Source organism: Xenopus laevis, chromosome 3L (genome assembly GCF_017654675.1).
Source record: "Xenopus laevis strain J_2021 chromosome 3L, Xenopus_laevis_v10.1, whole genome shotgun sequence".
In the NCBI taxonomy this organism is placed as follows: Eukaryota; Metazoa; Chordata; class Amphibia; order Anura; family Pipidae; genus Xenopus; species Xenopus laevis.
The window spans coordinates 132,647,065-132,666,721 of NC_054375.1; the positions used below are offsets into that span (position 1 = coordinate 132,647,065).

The 19,657-nt window shown below is 39.8% G+C and overlaps 2 protein-coding genes across 2 annotated transcripts; both read right to left on the bottom strand.

Annotated features, from left to right (window-relative positions):
* Positions 1–226: 226 nt before the first annotated feature.
* Positions 227–2,553, bottom strand: adra2b.L (adrenoceptor alpha 2B L homeolog). The gene has a single exon (XM_018253432.2). The coding sequence runs from the start codon at positions 1,572–1,574 to the stop codon at positions 342–344; it is 1,233 nt and encodes a 410-aa protein (XP_018108921.1). The 5' UTR covers positions 1,575–2,553; the 3' UTR covers positions 227–341.
* Positions 2,554–2,584: 31 nt separating this feature from the next.
* Positions 2,585–19,457, bottom strand: astl.L (astacin-like metallo-endopeptidase (M12 family) L homeolog). The gene is made up of 12 exons (XM_018253431.2): positions 19,322–19,457; positions 17,409–17,501; positions 15,877–15,941; positions 15,405–15,495; positions 13,909–14,026; positions 12,460–12,647; positions 12,257–12,338; positions 11,558–11,706; positions 7,599–9,773; positions 5,993–6,124; positions 2,860–2,999; positions 2,585–2,713 (listed from the first exon to the last, which is right to left on the bottom strand). Exons 1-12 carry the CDS (start codon positions 19,359–19,361, stop codon positions 2,633–2,635), a joined length of 3,354 nt encoding a protein of 1,117 aa, XP_018108920.1. The 5' UTR covers positions 19,362–19,457; the 3' UTR covers positions 2,585–2,632.
* Positions 19,458–19,657: the final 200 nt, after the last annotated feature.

The window sequence follows — 19,657 nt, forward strand, 5'->3', positions numbered from 1 at the left end:
AGTCAATCAAGTCTAATAAATAGGGATGCTCCGAATCCAGGATTCGGTTCAGGATTCAGCCTTTTTCAGCAGGATTCGGATTCGGCTGAATCCACCTGGCCTGCTTAACCGAATCCGAATCCTAATTTACATATGTAAATTAGGGGTGGGGAGGGAAATCGCTTGACTTTTTGTCAGAAATCAAAAAATGTTTTCCCCTTATTAGGGTTCGGATTCGGTTCGGTATTCGGCCGAATCTTTCGCAAAGGATTCGGGGGTTCGGCCGAATCCAAAATAGTGGATTCAGTGCATCCCTACTAATAAATATTAAGTTCTGAAATCCCCACCCCCTTCCTTAAAGGTCACCATGTTGTCTGTGACCAGTGACTGCACAGAATCCTTCGGAAAGCCTTTCTGAAGTCCTGGTTGAAAATGGTGTATATAACAGGGTTAAGGGAGCTGTTACAGTATCCAATCCAGAAGAAAAACTGAAAGACACTGTCTGGAATGTAACAGAGCTCAGTGCAGATGGCTCTAAGACTGTAGGTGAAAAAGAATGGGAACCAGCACAGGACAAAAACACCTATAACCACAGCCAGTACAAAGGTGAACCTTTTTTCCCTGTTGATGTAACTTTTCTTCTTGGCTGAATTTATATCAGAATCTTTAGCCCCTTTTGGCACCAGCATCACACCTCGGACAGTTGCAATTGTGTCCATCACTGCAGGCTCATGACCATTCAGGTGTTTTAGGTTCTCCCCTTGGGGCTGATGACTAATTGGCTCTGAGTGTCCATTGCGTTCCTCAAGTGTTGAAGACAACACTGGGACACCATGGTGGAGATCATCTAACGCAGACCCTCTTTTTTCCTGTGAAGAAATAATACTACATTGAGTTTGTGCATGTGAACTGTTCGTACTATGTTTATGCAAATGGCTGAAGAGTCCAGGTGCCGTTTTCTTAAGTTTGTTGCCTGTAGTGTTCTTCCTGTTCCTGCGTTTGGCAATGAGATAGATTCTTAAATACACCAGGATCATAATAAGGCAAGGTGCAAAGAAAGAACAGATGCTAGAAGAAAGTATATACCAGGGTTCCTCATTCAACTTGCACTCAGGTTTGGCATTTTGGTCTTTGCTTTTGCCTTTATAAATCAACGGTGGTAAAGAGATCAAGGCTGCAAGTGTCCAAACAATGAGGATGAAGCATTTGATCCTTTTTGGTGTCCTCTTGGAATTATACTCTATAGCTTGACTTACTGACCAGTACCTGTCCAAACTGATGGCACATAGGTGAACAATGGAGGAGGTGCAGAACAGAACATCCAAGGCCAAATACATCTCACACCAGGTCTTGCCAAAATACCAGTATCCCATTAACTCATTGGCCAAGGAGAAGGGTATTATCAGAGTGGCCACCAAAATATCTGCTGCTGCCAGAGACACTAAAAACAAGTTTTGAGGAGCTTTCAATGAACGGCTCGTTAGCACAGCTATGATGACCAACACATTTCCAAAAATGGTGAAGAGAACAAGAAAGGTGATGATGGCTGCTATGACAGCTGTAGCCTGGATGGAGTATGAAAGAGGAGCAATCATGGCTGAGACTTGCACTGGACACCCAACACAGCTTACCCTCTTCTGGAGCACAGGATAAATGATCTAGAAAAACTTGAAGTGCAGCCAGTAGGGCTCCATCAGAATTGCTTTTAGACAGTCAACACTGAAGTTCAGCTTTCCATAAAGAAAGTTTGTTCCTGTAGACGGTGCATGGAGAATGGAATCCGTACATGAAATGCAGACTCTATGAAATCTTCTTCACTGGGTATTTCAAATCGACAGGGTGTTGATCATCAGCTTCTCACACTGAGGTGGGAAACCGAGCTTTGCTTAGCTTTTTAAAGACTGGATGTTTTGTTTTACCACCCTCACTGTATGTCGTCAGCCCCTGCCTTGCTCGGTGTCCTTCCCACAGGGGGAGGGAGAATAGAATTGCTGCCTGCTTCTTCTACTTGCAGCTTTATTTTTCCAACTTCAGCTCTAAAGCTGTTAGACTTGTGTTCCTACAAAGCAATGCTCAGAAAACCAGAAAACAAAGCCCCATTAGCAAATAGTGCAATTAATACAGCTCTTCATGTGCACTGCAAAAAGCATTTCTGTGGTCATCTCTATCACTGCAGTGAGTATACTGTTTTTCTTTATATTCCGGTTAGCATCTGTATGTTGTTTTCCTTCGATTTGGGTGGAAAAAACTTGGATTCTCTTGTGACAATGTTGATAAAAAGTATACTTATGTAATAAAGAACCAGTGTTTACATTGTTAGAGTCATTAATATATTGTTTCCCTTTCCACTAGTCATCATCGAAACCTTTGCTATCCTGTGGAGTTTTGCTTCTAGGACAAGCAGTTCTCCAGAAGCAGTGCTAGACTCCTATAAGAATGATATTTAAAATAAAATACAGTTTGATGTGTAAATGCCCAGTTTTACATGATTAAACCTGAGAGAATCAGCACCACGGACAGCATGGGTACCTTGCAGCAGCAGCGCCCTCTATTGATCATTAGTCAGAAAGCCGTTCTTTGCACACAAAAAAAAAGTAGCAACACGTTTAAATTAAAACGTTTATTGGAGCAGTAAATCTGATGTATATTATCATCATCTGCACCGACCAACGTACAGATTCTCAATACGTATATTGCTTTCAGCAGATGGTCCTGCAACTCCTTCCATGATTATCTAAAATGAAAGCAAAGGGTTGTTATTAAGTGTATACGGGTAGCTCCACTGCAAGCAAGTACTGTTTAATGAAAGTTCTGTTATAACCAAACAATATTGATATTATACTGTATACTGAACAATGAAATATTGTTTGCACTTGATACCTGCAAGTTCTTATGCCGATGTTGCTTTTTAAATTGTATTTGTGCCTTACTCCATCCCAGATTTTCCTGTCCTTGATTTGTCCACAAGAGAGTCCATGTTCCTATCATGTTAGTTGGCCTGCTATAAACATTCAGCGTTCCTTTGAGAATGAGAGAATAATCATGTCAGCTTTCTCCACAAATTACCACTAGACATAATAGTCCGGACAATGTAACAGCCTGGCCAAATCCTGATGCAGACGTATCGTAATAAAAGTGGCAACGTTTACATTATGCCTAATAACCAATGGGAACCAACCAGCAATTAAATTTACTGGCCACCTGTGTGAAACCAAAAACTTCTGGTTGTGGGTGCAAACTTTATGACTTTTTGTACATTAACCCCCTAGAATTTTTTCTACTGTATAAATATATGAATGCATAAAAGTCACTGATAAAGGCAATCATTTCCTATCTCTATCTTTTTCTAGCAACTCTTTATAGGTCAATACATTTTGTATCAAATAAAATCCTGGCTTTGTGTATAGACTGCGAATTCCCGGCTGAAGTAACGGTTAATGCCAAAAGCAGATGCCACTGGGTTAAATAATGTAGCAATTTCCCTTGTGGAGTGAAATGTTCAGGCACTAAATAATAAAACACTATAGATAATATGAGAACTTAGGGATAACGAACAAAGTATAAAAGTATACAACTGCATTGGAATGTTTAGGATGGACAAATAGCTGAGTGGCCATTGCACTCATGAACGTTAAACTTGGAGATAATTGACTTTTTGTTTAAACAAAGTGAGAATCCACAACAGTTATCCCCAACCAGTGGCTCATGAGCAACATGTTGTTCAACAACGTCTTAAGGTGGCCATACACGGGCCGATAAAAGCTGCAGACAGACCGAGTCAGCAGCTTATTGGCCCGTGTATGGGGGCCCCCGATGGGTTTCCCGATCGAGATCTGGCCGAAAGTCGGCCAGATCTCGATTGGATGGGATTAAAAATCCCGTCGGATCGCGGCCGCATCTGTTCGTTGATGCGGTTTGCGTTTGCTAGGATCGCAGCCGCATCTGTTCGTTGATGCGGTTTGCGTTTGCTAGGATCCGATCGTTGGGCCCTAGGGCCCACGATCGGATCAGCCCGATATTGCCCACCTCAAGGTGGGCATATCGGAGGGAGATCCGCTCGTTTGGTGACATCGCCAAACGAGCGGATCTCTCCATGTATGGGCACCTTTAGATTGGATTCGGCCGAACCCCCGAATACCGAACCTGAACCCTAATTTGCATATGCAAATTAGGGATGGGGAAAACATTTTTACTTCATTGTTTTCTGACAAAAAGTCACGAGATTTCCCTCCCTGCCCCTAATTTATATATTTACATATGTAAATTAGGATTTGGATTCGTTCGGCCAGGCAGAAGGATTCGGCCGAATACGAATACTGCTGAAAAAGGCCGAATCCTGGATTCGGTGCATCCCTAGTCTTAGATATTGCTCCCAGTGGCCTCAAAGCAGGTACTTATTTTTCAATTCCAGGCTTGGAGGTAGTATACTGCCAAGCAGAGCCTCCTGTAGGCTGCTAGTCCACATAGGGTCTACCAAGTAGCCAATCACAGCCCCTATTTTGCATTCTCTACGACTTTCTTCATGCTCATGTTGATCCTCAACTATTTTTACATTTGAATGTGGCTCACTGATATAAAAAAAAAAAAGGTTGGGGACCCCTGATCCACAATATAATGTGAAAATTGTATGTTTGTGGGGAGGTGGAGTTTTGTGAGTGAGCTGTTAAGAGGTTAGTGTGTTGGCAAAAGACAAGTAAGTTTTGAGGATGGGTGGTATCCCATGTTTATTTGTAATGAATTCCACAGGGAGGGGACTCTTCTGGTAAAGGTCTGTAAGTGAAAATGTGAAAAGGATAGTAGGAAGGAGAAAAATCTGATGCCTTTGGAAGGACAAAGTGGTTGTTTATGAGTGCATTTGACAGTAGGGTTTGTGATATAACATGGGGTGTTGTATGAGAGTATTATAGATTAGAGCCAATTATTTCCTTTTTCTCTGTAATAATAAAATAGTACTTTGTGCCTAATGATAACTAAGCTTCATGGACCCAGCAAAACAATCCTATTAGGGTTTATTTCATGTGTAAATGATTTTTAGCAGACATTAAAGGGATCCTGTCATTGGAAAACACGTTTTTTCAAAACGCATCAGTTAATAGTGCTACTCCAGTGGAATTCTGCACTGAAATCCATTTCTCAAAAGAGCAAACAGATTTTTTTATATTCAATTTTGAAATGTGACATGGGGCTAGACATTTTGTCAATTTCCCAGCTGCCCCTGGTCATGTGACCTGTGCCTGCACTTTAGGAGAGAAATGCTTTCTGACAGGCTGCTGTTTTTCTTCTCAATGTAACTGAATGTGTCTCAGTGGGACATGGGTTTTTACTATTGAGTGTTGTTCTTAGATCTACCAGGCAGCTGTTATCTTGTGTTAGGGAGCTGTTATCTGGTTACCTTCCCATTGTTCTTTTGTTTGGCTGCTGAGGGGAAAAAGGAAGGGGAGTGATATCACTCTAACTTGCAGTACAGCAGTAAAGAGTGATTGAAGTTTATCAGAGCACAAGTCACATGACTTGGGGCAGCTGGGAAATTGACAATATGTCAATTGAATATAAAAAAATCTGTTTTCTCTTTTGAGAAATGGATTTCAGTGCAGAATTCTGCTGGAGCATAACTTTTAACTGATTCATTTTGGAAAAAAAAAAATTTCTCATGACAGTATACCTTTAAGAGATCCAAAATATGGAAAGATCCATTATCCTTCTGTTCGGTTACAGAGTACTTTATCATAAATCTTAATTGTTTTTTTCTTGAACGATCCAGCACGTGTCTGGTTCCACTGTCAGGAGGATCTTGGAAAACTAAATGATGACATTACAGGCAACTCCCCAGTTTACACTATTTTGGGGAAGATAGCCATGTACAGTATTGCAGGAAAGAAGATTTTAGGAAATGACAATGGAAAATCTAAATTTCCTAAAAACCTTTGTTTAGAAAAATGTGGTGGGCATTATGGGAATCATAATCAGAAGAACAAAGGTTGGACTGAATTAAAGGATTAACTATGATACTCACCTCCAATACTGTTTGGCAAGAACCTGTACCAGAATGACAGGCACTTGGGAAGGTGTAACACGGGGCTCACAAGCAAAGCTTTCTGCTCTGGGATGGGTTCCAGGGAGAAATTGTGAACTGATAAGAGTAACCCTGTTAGATGGTAAATTAAAAGTAACATTATACATTATATTGCCCGAATATAGATCTATAATAGTTTACCCATGTGTTAGCAGCTTTGATTAGAAGCTATTCCTTCCGAAATTACAGCAAGCCTCCCATTATTTTTCAATCGCATTTTGCAAGTTATCTCAGCAAAGCAATAGTAGCTGCATCCCCTCATACCAGTATGAGAAATTATATGGTTCATTGGGCATAATAACCCATCAATAAATTCTATTGAACACTTAAAAGGTAATTCAAGTGTTATAAAACAGGTATATTTTTCCTTCAAAGCAATTTAAAGAGGTGGTTCACCTTTAAGTTAACTTTTAGCATTTAATAGAATTCTAAGCATTTTTCCAATTGGCCTTTATGGTATATTTTTTTTTTTATAGTTTTTTAATTATTTGCCTTCTTCTTCTGACTCTTTCCAGCTTTCAAATCAGGGTCACTGATTCTAACAGGGCCGCCATCAGGGGGGGACAGGGGGGAGAGTTGTAGGGGGCCCGAGGGTAAGGGGGGCCCGGCCACGCCACACTTACTTGATTAGCCAGGCCCCCCATCTTTCTGAGAGCTGCTGACTTCGGGAAGGCATGGACGTTTAAGGGGACTGGCCACCAATTTAGGCCACCAATATTTTTTCTCATGTGGGGTCCTAGCCACCAAGATTTTTTAATGGGGGGGCCTGGCCACAAATGTTTTTTTTATGGGGGCCCCTGACCCCCAATATCTTTTTATTTTTTATTAACATGTGGGAACCCAAGCCACCGATATTTTTTTTGTTTTTTTACTGTGTGGTGGGGGGCGGACCTGTGGGTAGGAAGGGCGGACCTGTAGGTGGGGCTTGCGGTCGGCACAGCCCAGGGGGCCCAGGAAATTTGCGATTTCTGATGGCGGTCCTGGATTCTAATAACTAGGGATGCACCAAATCCAGTATTCGGTTCGAGATTCTGCCTTTTTCAGCAGGATTCAGATTCAGCCAAATCGGAATCCTAATTTGCATATGCAAATTAGGGACGTGGAGGTAAACCACATGACTTTTTGTCACAAAACTAGGATGTAAAAAATGTTTTCCCCTTCCCACCCCTAATTTGCATATTCAAATTCGGCCAAATCTTTAACAAAGGATTCGGGGTTCAGCCGAATCCAAAATAGTGGATTCGGTGCATCCCTACTAAAAACAAATACTCTGTAAGGCTAAAAAATTAACTTTTTTTATATTACGCTTTTTATTCAAGTCCTCATTCATATTCCAGTCTTTTATGCAAATCACTGTATGGTTGCTAGGGTAATTTGGAAACTGCAGATGGAAGAGCTTCTGAATAAAAAACTAAATAATTTAAAAACTAAATAATAAAAACTGAAAACCAATTGCAAATTGTTTCAGAATATCACGCTCTGCATCATATTAAAGGTTAATTCAAAAGCGAACAACTTTAATACCGGTTGATGAATTACAGCATACCTTTATGTTTGTCCTTAGTAGTCCGGCCTCCATGGAAATGATCTTTTCTCCCCCAAATAAGATTCCAGATAAGTCTATCGTCCTTTCTCTGCTTCCATTCACAAAATCCATGGTCAGATCTGCAGGCCTGTTGTCGATGGCTTAATTTTGTGCTCAAAATCCAAAGTCTGTTATGGAGTGGAGACAATCTTGGTGAAAACTTTCTGAATTGTGTGTGTTCTACTGAAGCAAGATCTGAATTTACTGCCTTCTCCCCAAAATCCATCTGAGGATCTCTTGATATCCTGGAGAGACTGGACCCCTCTGCACTATTTAAGAATGTGGCCTTTGGATGTTTGACAATGTGCACATGCTGCAGTTTAGTTCTGTGTCTCCTTGCGTTGAATTTACTGTGCCGTATATGGGAGTTTTGGATTTCAGTCTCTCTTTTTATATGAGACACCACTGGGCTAATGGATTTTATAACAGGTAAAGGCTCATTTAAAGATCTCTTGCCAATTTTATCATGATATTCTGGGCCGTGATGATCATCTGCTTTATTATGCCACTCATAAGCTACATCTTGAAACAGTCCAGGAAACCGATGGCCTGATAAATCAGCTAATGCAGTTAGCATGGAACGGTTTTGTTCTCCTCTCACAGTGTTTTGAGACAGAGTACTGGTGCTTATTCCATTTGGACTGCTGTAAGTGGAAACAGAAATATTTCCATTCATTTTGTTATACATAAGTGTCATAGATAATGAAGGACTGCCGGTCCCTTCCACGCTGGAGATTTCCTTTTCTGCAGAAGTAGAAATCATGGATTTCACAGTTGGCTGAGTTTCCAAAACTAGATTTTTAGATAGTGTTGTCGTGTCCAAACCACTTATGAGGCTCTTTCCATCTGATTTAATCGAGTTTGTTGAGTAGTCCAACTGATCAGGAGGATAGAGTGTTGGCTTGGTAGAACATTTTTCAGGAAGAATTTGGTTGGACTTTGTAGGTGTGCCATGTTGAACACTTTTATTGACATGAAAGAGAGTCACTTGCTCAGGCAAGATGCTGTTTTTATCCTCTGTTAGGTGTTGCGGTGGAGAGATTGTGGTTAGAAACAAATCATTGTGAGTCAGTTCCACAGTGTTCAGTGTTAAAGAGGGCAATGTTGAAAGTGAACTTAGAGTTTTTTGCGTGGTATCCAATTGAGAAAAATTGCTCTTAAAATGTATTTTAATAGACTCAGTAGTGACAGGCTGAAGATCACCGCGTGCACCTAATAAAGTCACTTTCTCGGATAATGAGGCTTCACCAGCATCAGCACTGTTTCCAAGTTTAGATATGTGGGTAAACAAAGCATTGTGAGTAAGTTCTGGTGTTGATGCCGATGTTGGGACCTCCTTGGAATTTATGGTTTCAGTAGAAGCAAATGTTATCTTTGTTTCAAAAGTCACATTTAATCCAGCTCCACTCTCAGCTGTGGTCAGTGGCGTCAAGGCTGTTTCGGAATTCACGCGGTTATACTGATGATCTCCGATGACATTAACAAAAGTCACTTGGTTGAGTAATCCGGATCTTCCATTCTCAGTGGAGATAGGTTGTGCAGACAAGTTTACTTGGGAGGAAAAGGCATTGGGGGAACTCAAATTAATTACATGTGTTGGCATTGCTGTAAGGACCGATGTAAATAAACCCTTCTCTGAGCTCATTGTTGGTTTCTGTTGAGTTTCCTGCAGTTGCTTCTTTAATGACTGAGAGGAATTGGTTGGACTTCGATTAGAGTCTGTAGATGTACCAGTTTGAAGCTTCCCAGTCATATTTAGAAGAGTGACATCTTTGGAAAATGTAACTTTTTCTCCCAATAAACTGGTGCCGTGATTAACACTACTTAAAAGTGTTGTATATCCATGCCTTGCTATTACAGTTCCTTCATTGGCTGCACTTGTCTCAAAGCTTGTGGTAGGGACTGGTATTTGACTCAAAATAGGCTTCGTTCTTGGTGTTTGTTCGGTAGTGAATATCTGCCCTGGGATCTCCTTTAGTTTGGTAGTGAATATTTGTCCTGAGGTCTCTTTTAGCAAAGACTGTTCAGAAGATCCAGTCTTTTGTTCATTATTTGCATCAGTGGATGTAGGCTCATTGAATTTTTCTTTAGTGCAAGGATAAAAAATTGGTGCAAAATACATTAACTCATCATCATCTGCAAGAAATCCACATTAGAGGCATTAAGTTAATTAAACTAATAAGTGCAGCAAGAGAGACATGAAGAGTTAGCAGGTTAGGGATAGAAAAAAGAAGTAATCCAATATGATTGATATATAGCAACTCAAAGAACGATGTAAGGGTACTGGACAATTTTGTACAAGCAGTGCCCCATACCTATGGTGTAGTCTAAACAACATAAACAGCACAATAGTCTCTTTAGAGACATGTCTTCTAGATATATACTAGGTTTCACAGTTACTGTTACACAATCACAATAACTATTTTGAGGTCTGTGCTTTTAGAAAGCAGAACAGGACATTACCATCAGAAAAGGTTTGTGCATGGAATCTTCTAGCTTTCTTTCAAATTGCAATTCATGTGTAATAAAGGTTAAGATTTTAGGACAGGGCTGAAAACAGATTTTTTTTCTAGATTAAGGTGATAAAAAGGTAAATGATTATATTGTAAGTGTACACAATGACAGTTGTTTGCTCCTCCCTGTGTTTCAAGTTTTTGGTTTTTATGGAATTACTGAAAAAGCAGCTCAAAATATGCAATTTACAGCTTCCTCTCTGCCTCCTATTTTATGGTACGAAGATAAAACAACCTAAATATGAAAGCCATGGGTCTTCTGAACACTTTGATGCCCAATATGCATAGGATTATCTAACTGTGCAGCATGTAGAGACCCCAAAATGAAAATAATGCACACAGTTTGTCCAGGCAAATATCAAGTAATCCAGAACATGCAGAAAAATCACAAAGGATCATAAAAATGACAAAAAAGTATTGTACAGTTAAGATTAGTAATCCAAATCCAATTTCTACTAGTCTCACTGTACAGGGATTGTTTTATGGGTAAAAGGAGCAATCAGTAGCAGTTGACAAGTGCTCATATTAGTCACATTGGACAACAAAACACTTTTTAGGGTGAATACTCAATATGTGTATTTCACTTACAAGTGTATTAACACAGGAGAGCTACAGGTCCATAGAGGAGGGCTGTCATTGAGCCATTTGTTGTTTTGTAACTGCTGCCCCTTTTAAAGTAGTGATCCAGGTCAGTCTGAGCTATTACTTTGCAAACTGCACATTTTACAATCTCTGGCAGTAAAGTAAAAGTAAACCCTAAAAATTAATGCTTTATTTTATATATTGCAGCAGCCTAAAACTTTAGCATCTCTATAGCTAAATGATAAAGGCCTTCAATGCTGCCACTTCACTGTAGTGTGGGCAGCTGTTAAGAAGCTAAGCTTAGGGGTCGTCGCAATTCATCAAGCAAAAAAGGAGGTTCTCCTGTTGTAGATGCTGATGCTACAGGGCTGATTATTACATTCAGGTGCTGAATACACTGAAGTTTTAAAGGTTTTGAATCAGCACAGAGTGTGTGCTTGGAATCAGCAGAAAAGAAGATGGGGAACTACTAGGGGCAAATTTGATGACACAGATCTTCATAGCTAAAGGGCTGCAGTTGCCTTGAGCTGGTCCAGGACCCCAAAACATAATATGCATTTAATAATATAGCATTTCTACCCTACTTTTTTAAGATATCAGAATTATGCTTGCTAAAACCTTGTGTTTTGAGTATAGGAGCTTAGTTAGCTGTCTCCTGCTTGCATGTAGAAGTCTATTTGCTGATAGTTATGTGGCTTGAACCAACTTCTGATTTGTCGCAAGAGCTGTCAGGGATGTTTACCAGCAAACAAGATGTTACGTTAAAGAATGACATTTAATTATCATTTTTCTTAAGAACTGGTAATTAACAAAAATATTACTTGCCAGTTGACGGTGTGTACTGGGAGCAGGAGTACAATTTATTGACCCTTAGAATGTCAGAAGCACTGAGTTTTTCTCTCTGGCCTATTTCAGTTTTAGAATAGGGATACTTCGGATTGATGGTTGTCTGGCCAGACTTGCCAAATGCATTTCTGTAAAACACAATTATAGTTTCCTCTAAATTCCTTGTTCTTTCTCAAGATAATAACTGCAGCAATGTTTGTCATAAGCATCATTAGCCTTTGGTGGCAATTCAACAGAACAGGGCATGATTGTGCTTTGTAATTGGGACTTAATTTTATCCAAATAATTCAGATTTTTTAAAAAACGATTTATTTTCTTTGTAATAATAAAACAGTAGTTTGTACTTGAGCCAAACTGAAATATAATTAATCCTTATTGGAAGCAAAACCAGCCTATTGGGTTTATTTAATGTTTACATGAGTTTCTAGTAGACTTAAGGTTTGCAGATCCAAATTACAGAAAGATCCATTATCAGGAAAACCCCAGGTCCTGATCATTCTGGATAGCAAGTCCCATACCTGTACTTGTATACATTATATTAAAAGTCTGAAGTGCCTTCCATGTGCAAATTAAAGTGCTAAGACAGCTTCCATGTGGTTATTTTGCTGTGTGTAAAAGAATGGTGTCCGTTGAGTAAGATCATTTCTACAGATGTTGCCGTTTCCCATGATACTTTACCTGGGGTAATGGAGGATGGACTGAAGCTCATATTTCACTAACATGTTGGTAGTATCATATTTACAGAAGTTTTTCTCATAACCTGAGAAGAGAAAGGAACAAGACAGATTTAGTTGCTTAGACCTCAGATGGTCAGGAGCACTGAACAATGAAAAGGACCTGCCCTCCCAGTGCAATTTTTGAAACATAATTTCTGGACATACCAATTACAATCTCATCCCACATTATCCAGATGTAATCATCTCGATCTGCTCTGGAATGCTCATGCCAAAACCCAGCAACGTGCATTAATTCGTGCAAAGCAATTCCCTTTCCTTTATTTGTCCTCAGGCACTCAAAGGCCAGGGAGACCAGCTGCATCCCCCCAACTCGGCCTACACTCGAGAAACACCTGGAAGACAAGAAGCCAAAATGTTTAACTCAGGATGAAGATAACCAGCAATGCCAACTTAGTGTTTAGCTATTTTACTACAATTTATAATTAAAGGGATCCTGTCATCAAAAAAAAATGTTTTTTTCAAAACGCATCAGTTAATAGAGCTACTCCAGAAGAATTCTGCACTGAAATCCATTTCTCAAAAGAGCAAACAGATTTTTTTATATTCAATTTTGAAATCTGACATGGGGCTAGACATATTGTCAATTTCCCAGCTGCCCCTGGTCATGTGACTTGTGCCTGCACTTTAGGAGAGAAATGCTTTCTGGCAGGCTGCTGTTTTTCCATCTCAATGTAACTGAATGTGTCTCAGTGAGACATGGGTTTTTACTATTGAGTGTTGTTCTTAGATCTACCAGGCAGTTGTTATCTTGAGTTAGGGAGCTGTTATCTGGTTACCTTCCCATTGTTCTTTTGTTTGGCTGCGGGGGGGGGGGTGATATCACTCCAACTTGCAGTACAGCAGTAAAGAGTGATTGAAGTTTATCAGAGCACAAGTCACATGACTTGGGGCAGCTGGGAAATTGACAATATGTCTAGCCCCATGTCAGATTTCAAAATTGAATATAAAAAAATCTGTTTGCTCTTTTGAGAAATGGATTACAGTGCAGAATTCTGCTGGAGCTTAACTATTAACTGATTCATTTTGAAAAAAAAAAAAATTCTCATGACAGTATACCTTTAAGAGATCCAAAATATGGAAAGATCCATTATCCTTCTGTTCATGTCTAGCCCCATGTCAGATTTCAAAATTAAATATAAAAAAATCTGTTTGCTCTTTTAAGAAATGGATTTGAGTGCAGAATTCTGCTGGAGCAGCACTATTAACCGATTCATTTTGAAAAAAAAATTTTTCCCCATGACAGTATCCATTTAAGTTGTAGTAAACAAACTGGAATATGAATAGGAGAGGTCTGAATAAAAAGATGAGAAATAAAAAGTAGCAATAAAAATACATTTGTAGGCTTACAGAGCATTTGTTTTTATATGGGATGAGTGGCCTCCATTTGAAAGCTGGAAAGAGTCAGAAGAAGAAGAAGAAGGTGAATAATTAAAAAACTTTACAAAAAAATGAAGGCCAATTGAAAAGTTGCTTAGAATTAGCAATTTTATAACATAAATGTTAACTTAAAGGTGAGCCACCCCTTTTTGTTGTCACAAATGTGCGAAATAGAAAATGTTTGGTATCCTCGCAATTAAGAGAAATATAACTCACCCAAAAGATGGCTCTATGGAGATATAATCCTTTTCTGTAGTGCGCTCCACAAATCGAAGACAAGTAGAAGCTTGCAAGTCCCAAAATGCTTTTAGAATGATATTCCGGTCAATATTTTCTGCATGGACAGGGAAACCATTAGCCACATTTAACATACTTAAAGCCACGCGTTTGATTAACCTTTGTCATATTAAGTTTTAGGACCTTGTTACTGTTGGGCTAATTATAACCCCCTTAGTACGGATCCGCTAGACTGGGGAGGGGTGCAGACTAAGGCAGTAGCTATAAGTAACAGGGAGAGAAGAGGAAATGAAAAGAACAATTCTCGTTCAGTGCTCACCCTATAAATGTGGACAACTTGTATTATTCAAATTCAGGATAAAATTGTAAAAAAACAAAAAAAACAAGCTAAGGTGTAATAAAACACATATTTCCCTTAGAGTTGTTCACCTATGAGTTAAATTTTAGTATGATGTAGAGAGTGATATTCTGAGACAATTTACAATTGGTTTTCATTTTTTATTGTTTGTGGTTATAGAGTTATTTAGCTTTTTATTCAGTAGCTAGCAGTTTGAGCAATTTGGTTGCTAATTTCCAGATTACCCTAGCAACCATGCATTGATTTGAATAAGAGACTGGAATCAGGTGCTAGAAAGATTAGTAATAAAAAGTAGCAATAACAATACATCTGTGCCTAGGGCAGCACGGTTTTGGGGGTGGCCCTCGGGGTGTCTATTTTCTTATTTTTTGTGGGGGTTTTTTTTGTTGTTGTTTTTTTTAAACCCTCCCCACCCTCCACCATGGATTGAGGGGTAGGGGGCAGAGGAAGAATGCGGAAGGGACGTCACATGCATGGCGCACTGATGTCACTTCCGCTGAATAGGTCACGTGATGTAACCGTGCACGACCCGTGATGTCAGCGCGCCGGCATGTGATGTCAGCGTGCACGACGTAGGGGCGTGTTTAGGTCCGAAGCCGACTTAAATACAGCCCTGGACTTACAGAGCAATTCCCTTTTAGATAGGGTCATTGACCCCAATTTGAAAGTGGGAAAGAGTCAATAGGAAAAGCAAATCATAAGGCAAATCATAAAAAAATATATAAATAATGAAGACCAACTGAGAAGTTGCTTAGAACTGGCAATTCTATAACATGCTAAAAGTTAATTTATAGGTGAACCACCCCTTTAAACCACTGGTTGTCCAACTTTTTCAATCCTCATTTTGTCCTTTTCTGGTTATTTTACAAGATGCTAAGGAGTTGAAGGTTGGCTGCCGTCAGCTTCTGATGAAGTGGCAGGACGCCACGAAACGCATTAAGCGGGCAGCCAGGGTGAACTGCTGCTGTAAACTGTTTTTACATGCTTACTGAATAAAACTTTCCATTTTTTAATACTTTTACTGGACTCTCACGGTGCTCCGCTGTTTTTTCTTCTTACAAGATGCTGAACATCAGAGTTCAAGGAGAAAGAACAATACACAGTGAATGTTACCCACCATAGGAAGGTGACAGAGTATAGGGGATAATCACAGATCCATTTATTTTGGGCCACTTTCCAACTCGAGGAGAGAATGTCCTGATAGATTTCTATAGGAAACAAGAAGAAGCCGTTAGTACTTTCATACTGGTGTCCGTAATTTACTCAACCACTTAGACTATAAGCCCTCTGGGACAGATAACGCCTGTTTCCTGTGGCAGTGTCTAGATGGACCAATCAAAATGCTCTAAATTGTATAGCAACTGCAAAAGCAGCCCATGGTCATTTAATACATTGCTGCTTGAGCTTGGGGGCAAATGCCCTGCCCAATTAAAATTGACCCCCAAAATATACACAGTACCAGTCACAAGGGTGCACAGTTTCAGCCTGTTGTTTGCTGCCAATGAGTGCTGGAAGTTGTAGTCACCAGCATCTCCCGGTATATATATGGTTTCAATCAGGATTCAATTCTTTTCTGTTAGAAAACTCACCTTTTCTTTTATAATGTCTCCTTCCATCAGGAAGCTGTTTCTGGAAGCACGACCCTCAATTAGAGCTTGAAGAGAGAGATTTATTTGATTAAACCCGAATTATGCCATTTTCTTTACATTAGCCAAAAGTGTATTATTGGGGCTACTGACTTGACCATGAGGTTTGTTTTCCCATTTTCCAATACTTATATGTCTCTCCCATTCATTTTACATTCTGACTTAAAAAAAATGAACATTGACTTGGCATTCCTTTGTTGGGGTTGTCCAAAAAGAGGAGGTGTATTTAATGTTTGCCCATTTTAGGGATGAGATGCCAGCCCTTATAATAATTGCTTCATAATTGCCGAATGCCCCTAAGGACAGTTCCTGGACATTCATCACTGATCCTATGAGCAGCAATCTGTCCCTATTATAAATGCTAACCCTATAATTAGAGCAATAAAGTTGTGTTACATGTCAACTAATCACGCCAGTTAAGTACCCAGTACTTGGCATAATAACTCTTCTCTGTGCAATTCCTGTATACAATGTGTCCTTGAAAATGATGTTCAAATGTTGGCGGGTGTGTAACGGACGAGGTGGATATGCCCTTTTATAGCTGAGCAACTTTGAGCCTGTAAAATATACATGCTGTATTAGAATTTGGTTTAGCTGCATGGAAATCAGTGCAGTCTGCAGCATGCATTTGAATTTATAACTAAGCAGACATGCAGTCAGGGGCTTAACTACACAGGAAGCAGACTCTGCAGCTGCAGGGGGGCCAAGGAGGTATAGGGTGCCCCCGTGAACCCCTAATTAAAGGAGAACTAAATCCCTCTGACCAAAAGCTCCCGCTAAACTTTCAGGCATTGGCCCCCCTCTCCCTCCCCGCGATATGCATTTTTAAAAAAAACCCTTTAAAAAAATCTGACCCTTAAATACAGCGAAGTGTAACGGAGCTCCGGGCCTCCATCTTCTGGCTCTCCGTATTGTCTTCGGGTCTCAACACCGATGTGCACATGTTCGGTTGAAGCCAATTGCTGACTCGGCCCAACCGCACATGCTCAGACAGGCTTTGTGACTCGAAAACAATACGAAGAGCCGGAAGATGGCGAGCCGGAGCTCCGTTGCACTTCTCTGCATTTAATGGTCAGATTTTTTTTTTAAAGGGTTTTTTTTTTTTTTTTTTAAACTAATGCACATCATGGGATGGGAGAGCGGCGGGGGGCTTTTGGTAGGGAGGGTTTAGTTCTCCTTTAATGAGCCATTTTAATATGTATTGGTAAAACAGGACAACCTCTGCATATTTGGGGGGCCCTAAAATTAATTTGCTGTGGGGCCCAATAACATCTGTAGTTACACCACTGCATGCAGTCTTAAGATTTTATCATTGCTCAATTATATACTATCCCTGTTTATTTATTTTTGTAATAAAATAGCCCTGCAGGTGGAATTGGAAACACCTGAGCCATGTACAGCATGATGTATAAGCTATTCGGTTTATCCTAATGCCACGCCTTCCCAAATAAAAGAAATGTGACAGATAAGCTTACGGCTATTGATGTCCAGTATGCCAGGATTGCTATTGGCTGTTCCTCCAGAACTGGCAGATGGATCCAGGTTTGGCAATGGATACCCAAGCACACCTAACGGGTATCAAGTAAAGATATCAGCATCCAATGAAAGAGAAGAATAAAATAGGCTGTATCTGTATACATTGCACAGCCTCATCCCCACATTTCTTTATTGCAGGTAACCATGTGTTAAAAGGGGTTGTTCACCTTTAAAGGGATACTGTCATGGGAAAAAATGTTTTTTTTTTTCAAAACACATCAGTTAATAGTGCTGCTCCAACAGAATTCTGCACTGAAATCCATTTCTCAAAAGAGCAAACAGATCTTTTTATATTTAAATTTACTGCTGTACTCCCCAGCAGCCTAACAACCAAACAATGGGAAGGTAACCAGATAACAGCTCCCTAACACAAGATAACAGCTCCCTGGTAGATCTAAGAACAGCACTTAATAATAAAATCCAGGTCCCACAGCGACACATTCAGTTACATTGAGTAGGAGAAACATCAGCCTGCCAGAAAGCAGTTCCATCCTAAAGTGCTGGCTCTTTCTGAAATCACATGACCAGGCAAAATGACCTGAGATGGCGCCTACACACCAATGTTATAACTGAATAAAAAATAAACTTGCTGGTTCAGGAATGACATTTTATATTGTAAACTGAATTATTTGCAGTGTAAACAGTGTCATTTAGAAATAAAAACTAGGGATGCACCGAATCCTGGATTCGGTTCGGGATTCGGCCAGGATTCGACCTTTTTCAGCCGGATTTGGATTCGCCAAATCCTTCTGCCTGGGTGAACCGAATCCGAATCCTAATTTGGATATGTAAATTAGGGGTGGGGAGGGAAATCACGTGACTTTTGTCACAAAACAAGGAAGTAAAAAATGTTTCCCCTTCCCACCCCTAATTTGCATATGCAAATTAGGGTTCGGTATTCGGCCGAATCTTTCGCAAAGGGGTTCGGGGGTTCGGCCGAATCCAAAAAAGTGGATTTGGCGCATCCCTAATAAAAAACTACACCATAAAAATCATAACAGAATCTCTTTAAATTAACTTTTAGTATGATGTAGAGAGTGATATTCTGAGACAATTTGCAATTAGTTTTCATTTTTTATCATTTATGGTTTTTGAGTTATTTAGCTTTTTATTCAGCAGCTCTCCAGCTTGGAGGTTCAGCAATCTAGTTCCTAGGGTCCAAATTACCCTAGAAACTATGCGTTGATTTGAATAAGAGACTGGAAAAGGAATAGGCGAGGGCCTGAATATATTTGTAGCCTAACAGAACATCTGTTTGTTAGATGGGGGTCAGTGACCCCCATTTGAAATCTGGAAAGCATTAGATGAAAAAGGCAAATAATTAATTTAAAAAAAACCTATAAAATATAAATAATGAAGGCCAATTGAAAAGTTGCTTCGAATATGCAATTCTAGAACATAAAAACGGACTAAAAGGTGAACCACCCGTTTAATGCAGTGCAAGTGGAAAATGCCGTACTGTGTTATCAACAGCTCTGGGCCTCTATATAACATTAATAATCTACAATTATAGATCTGCAGGGATGGCTACTAATCTGATGAGTCTCCAGAATTCCATCATAAATCAGAGCAGTAATCAGCTGTGCAGCACATGAATATCATAGGCCTTCTGTTCTGAACGAGAATAATAATGTGCAATAAAATGTGTGTGCAACAAAATCTATGTGCAACAAAATCTATGTGCAACCTGCCCCACCTAATGCTTTAACACCTTGTAATAGCTTTGCACAAGTGCAGTTATGGGCAGTATATGAATATATTGTCATTTTATCAGATCATAGGATACAGCACAGAATGTTTGTCAAAATCCATTTGTTTTGATTAATTACAGCCCCCAGACTGCTTAGTTTACCTGCAGCTCCAAGCAGCCATATTGCAACAGCAGCCCTCATAATGCACCTGAATGCAGGTAAGGTAGGCGGGTCTACAAGACTATCACAGGCTTATAAGCACTCTGGCCAGCCCAAGTTATGCATGGAAGGGGTGGATGACTATGGATAATCAGGGGCAGATTTACCAAGGTTCGAAGTGAAAATTCTAATTTTCAATTCAAATTTTCGAGTTTTTTTTGTACGGCCAAAACTGTCAAATGTGACTAGGGAATTAAAATTAGATTTGAGGTTTTTAAAATAATTGAAATACGATTTCGAGCGTTTTTACCTGCGCTCCCCTGCGTTCCGTTTTTCTG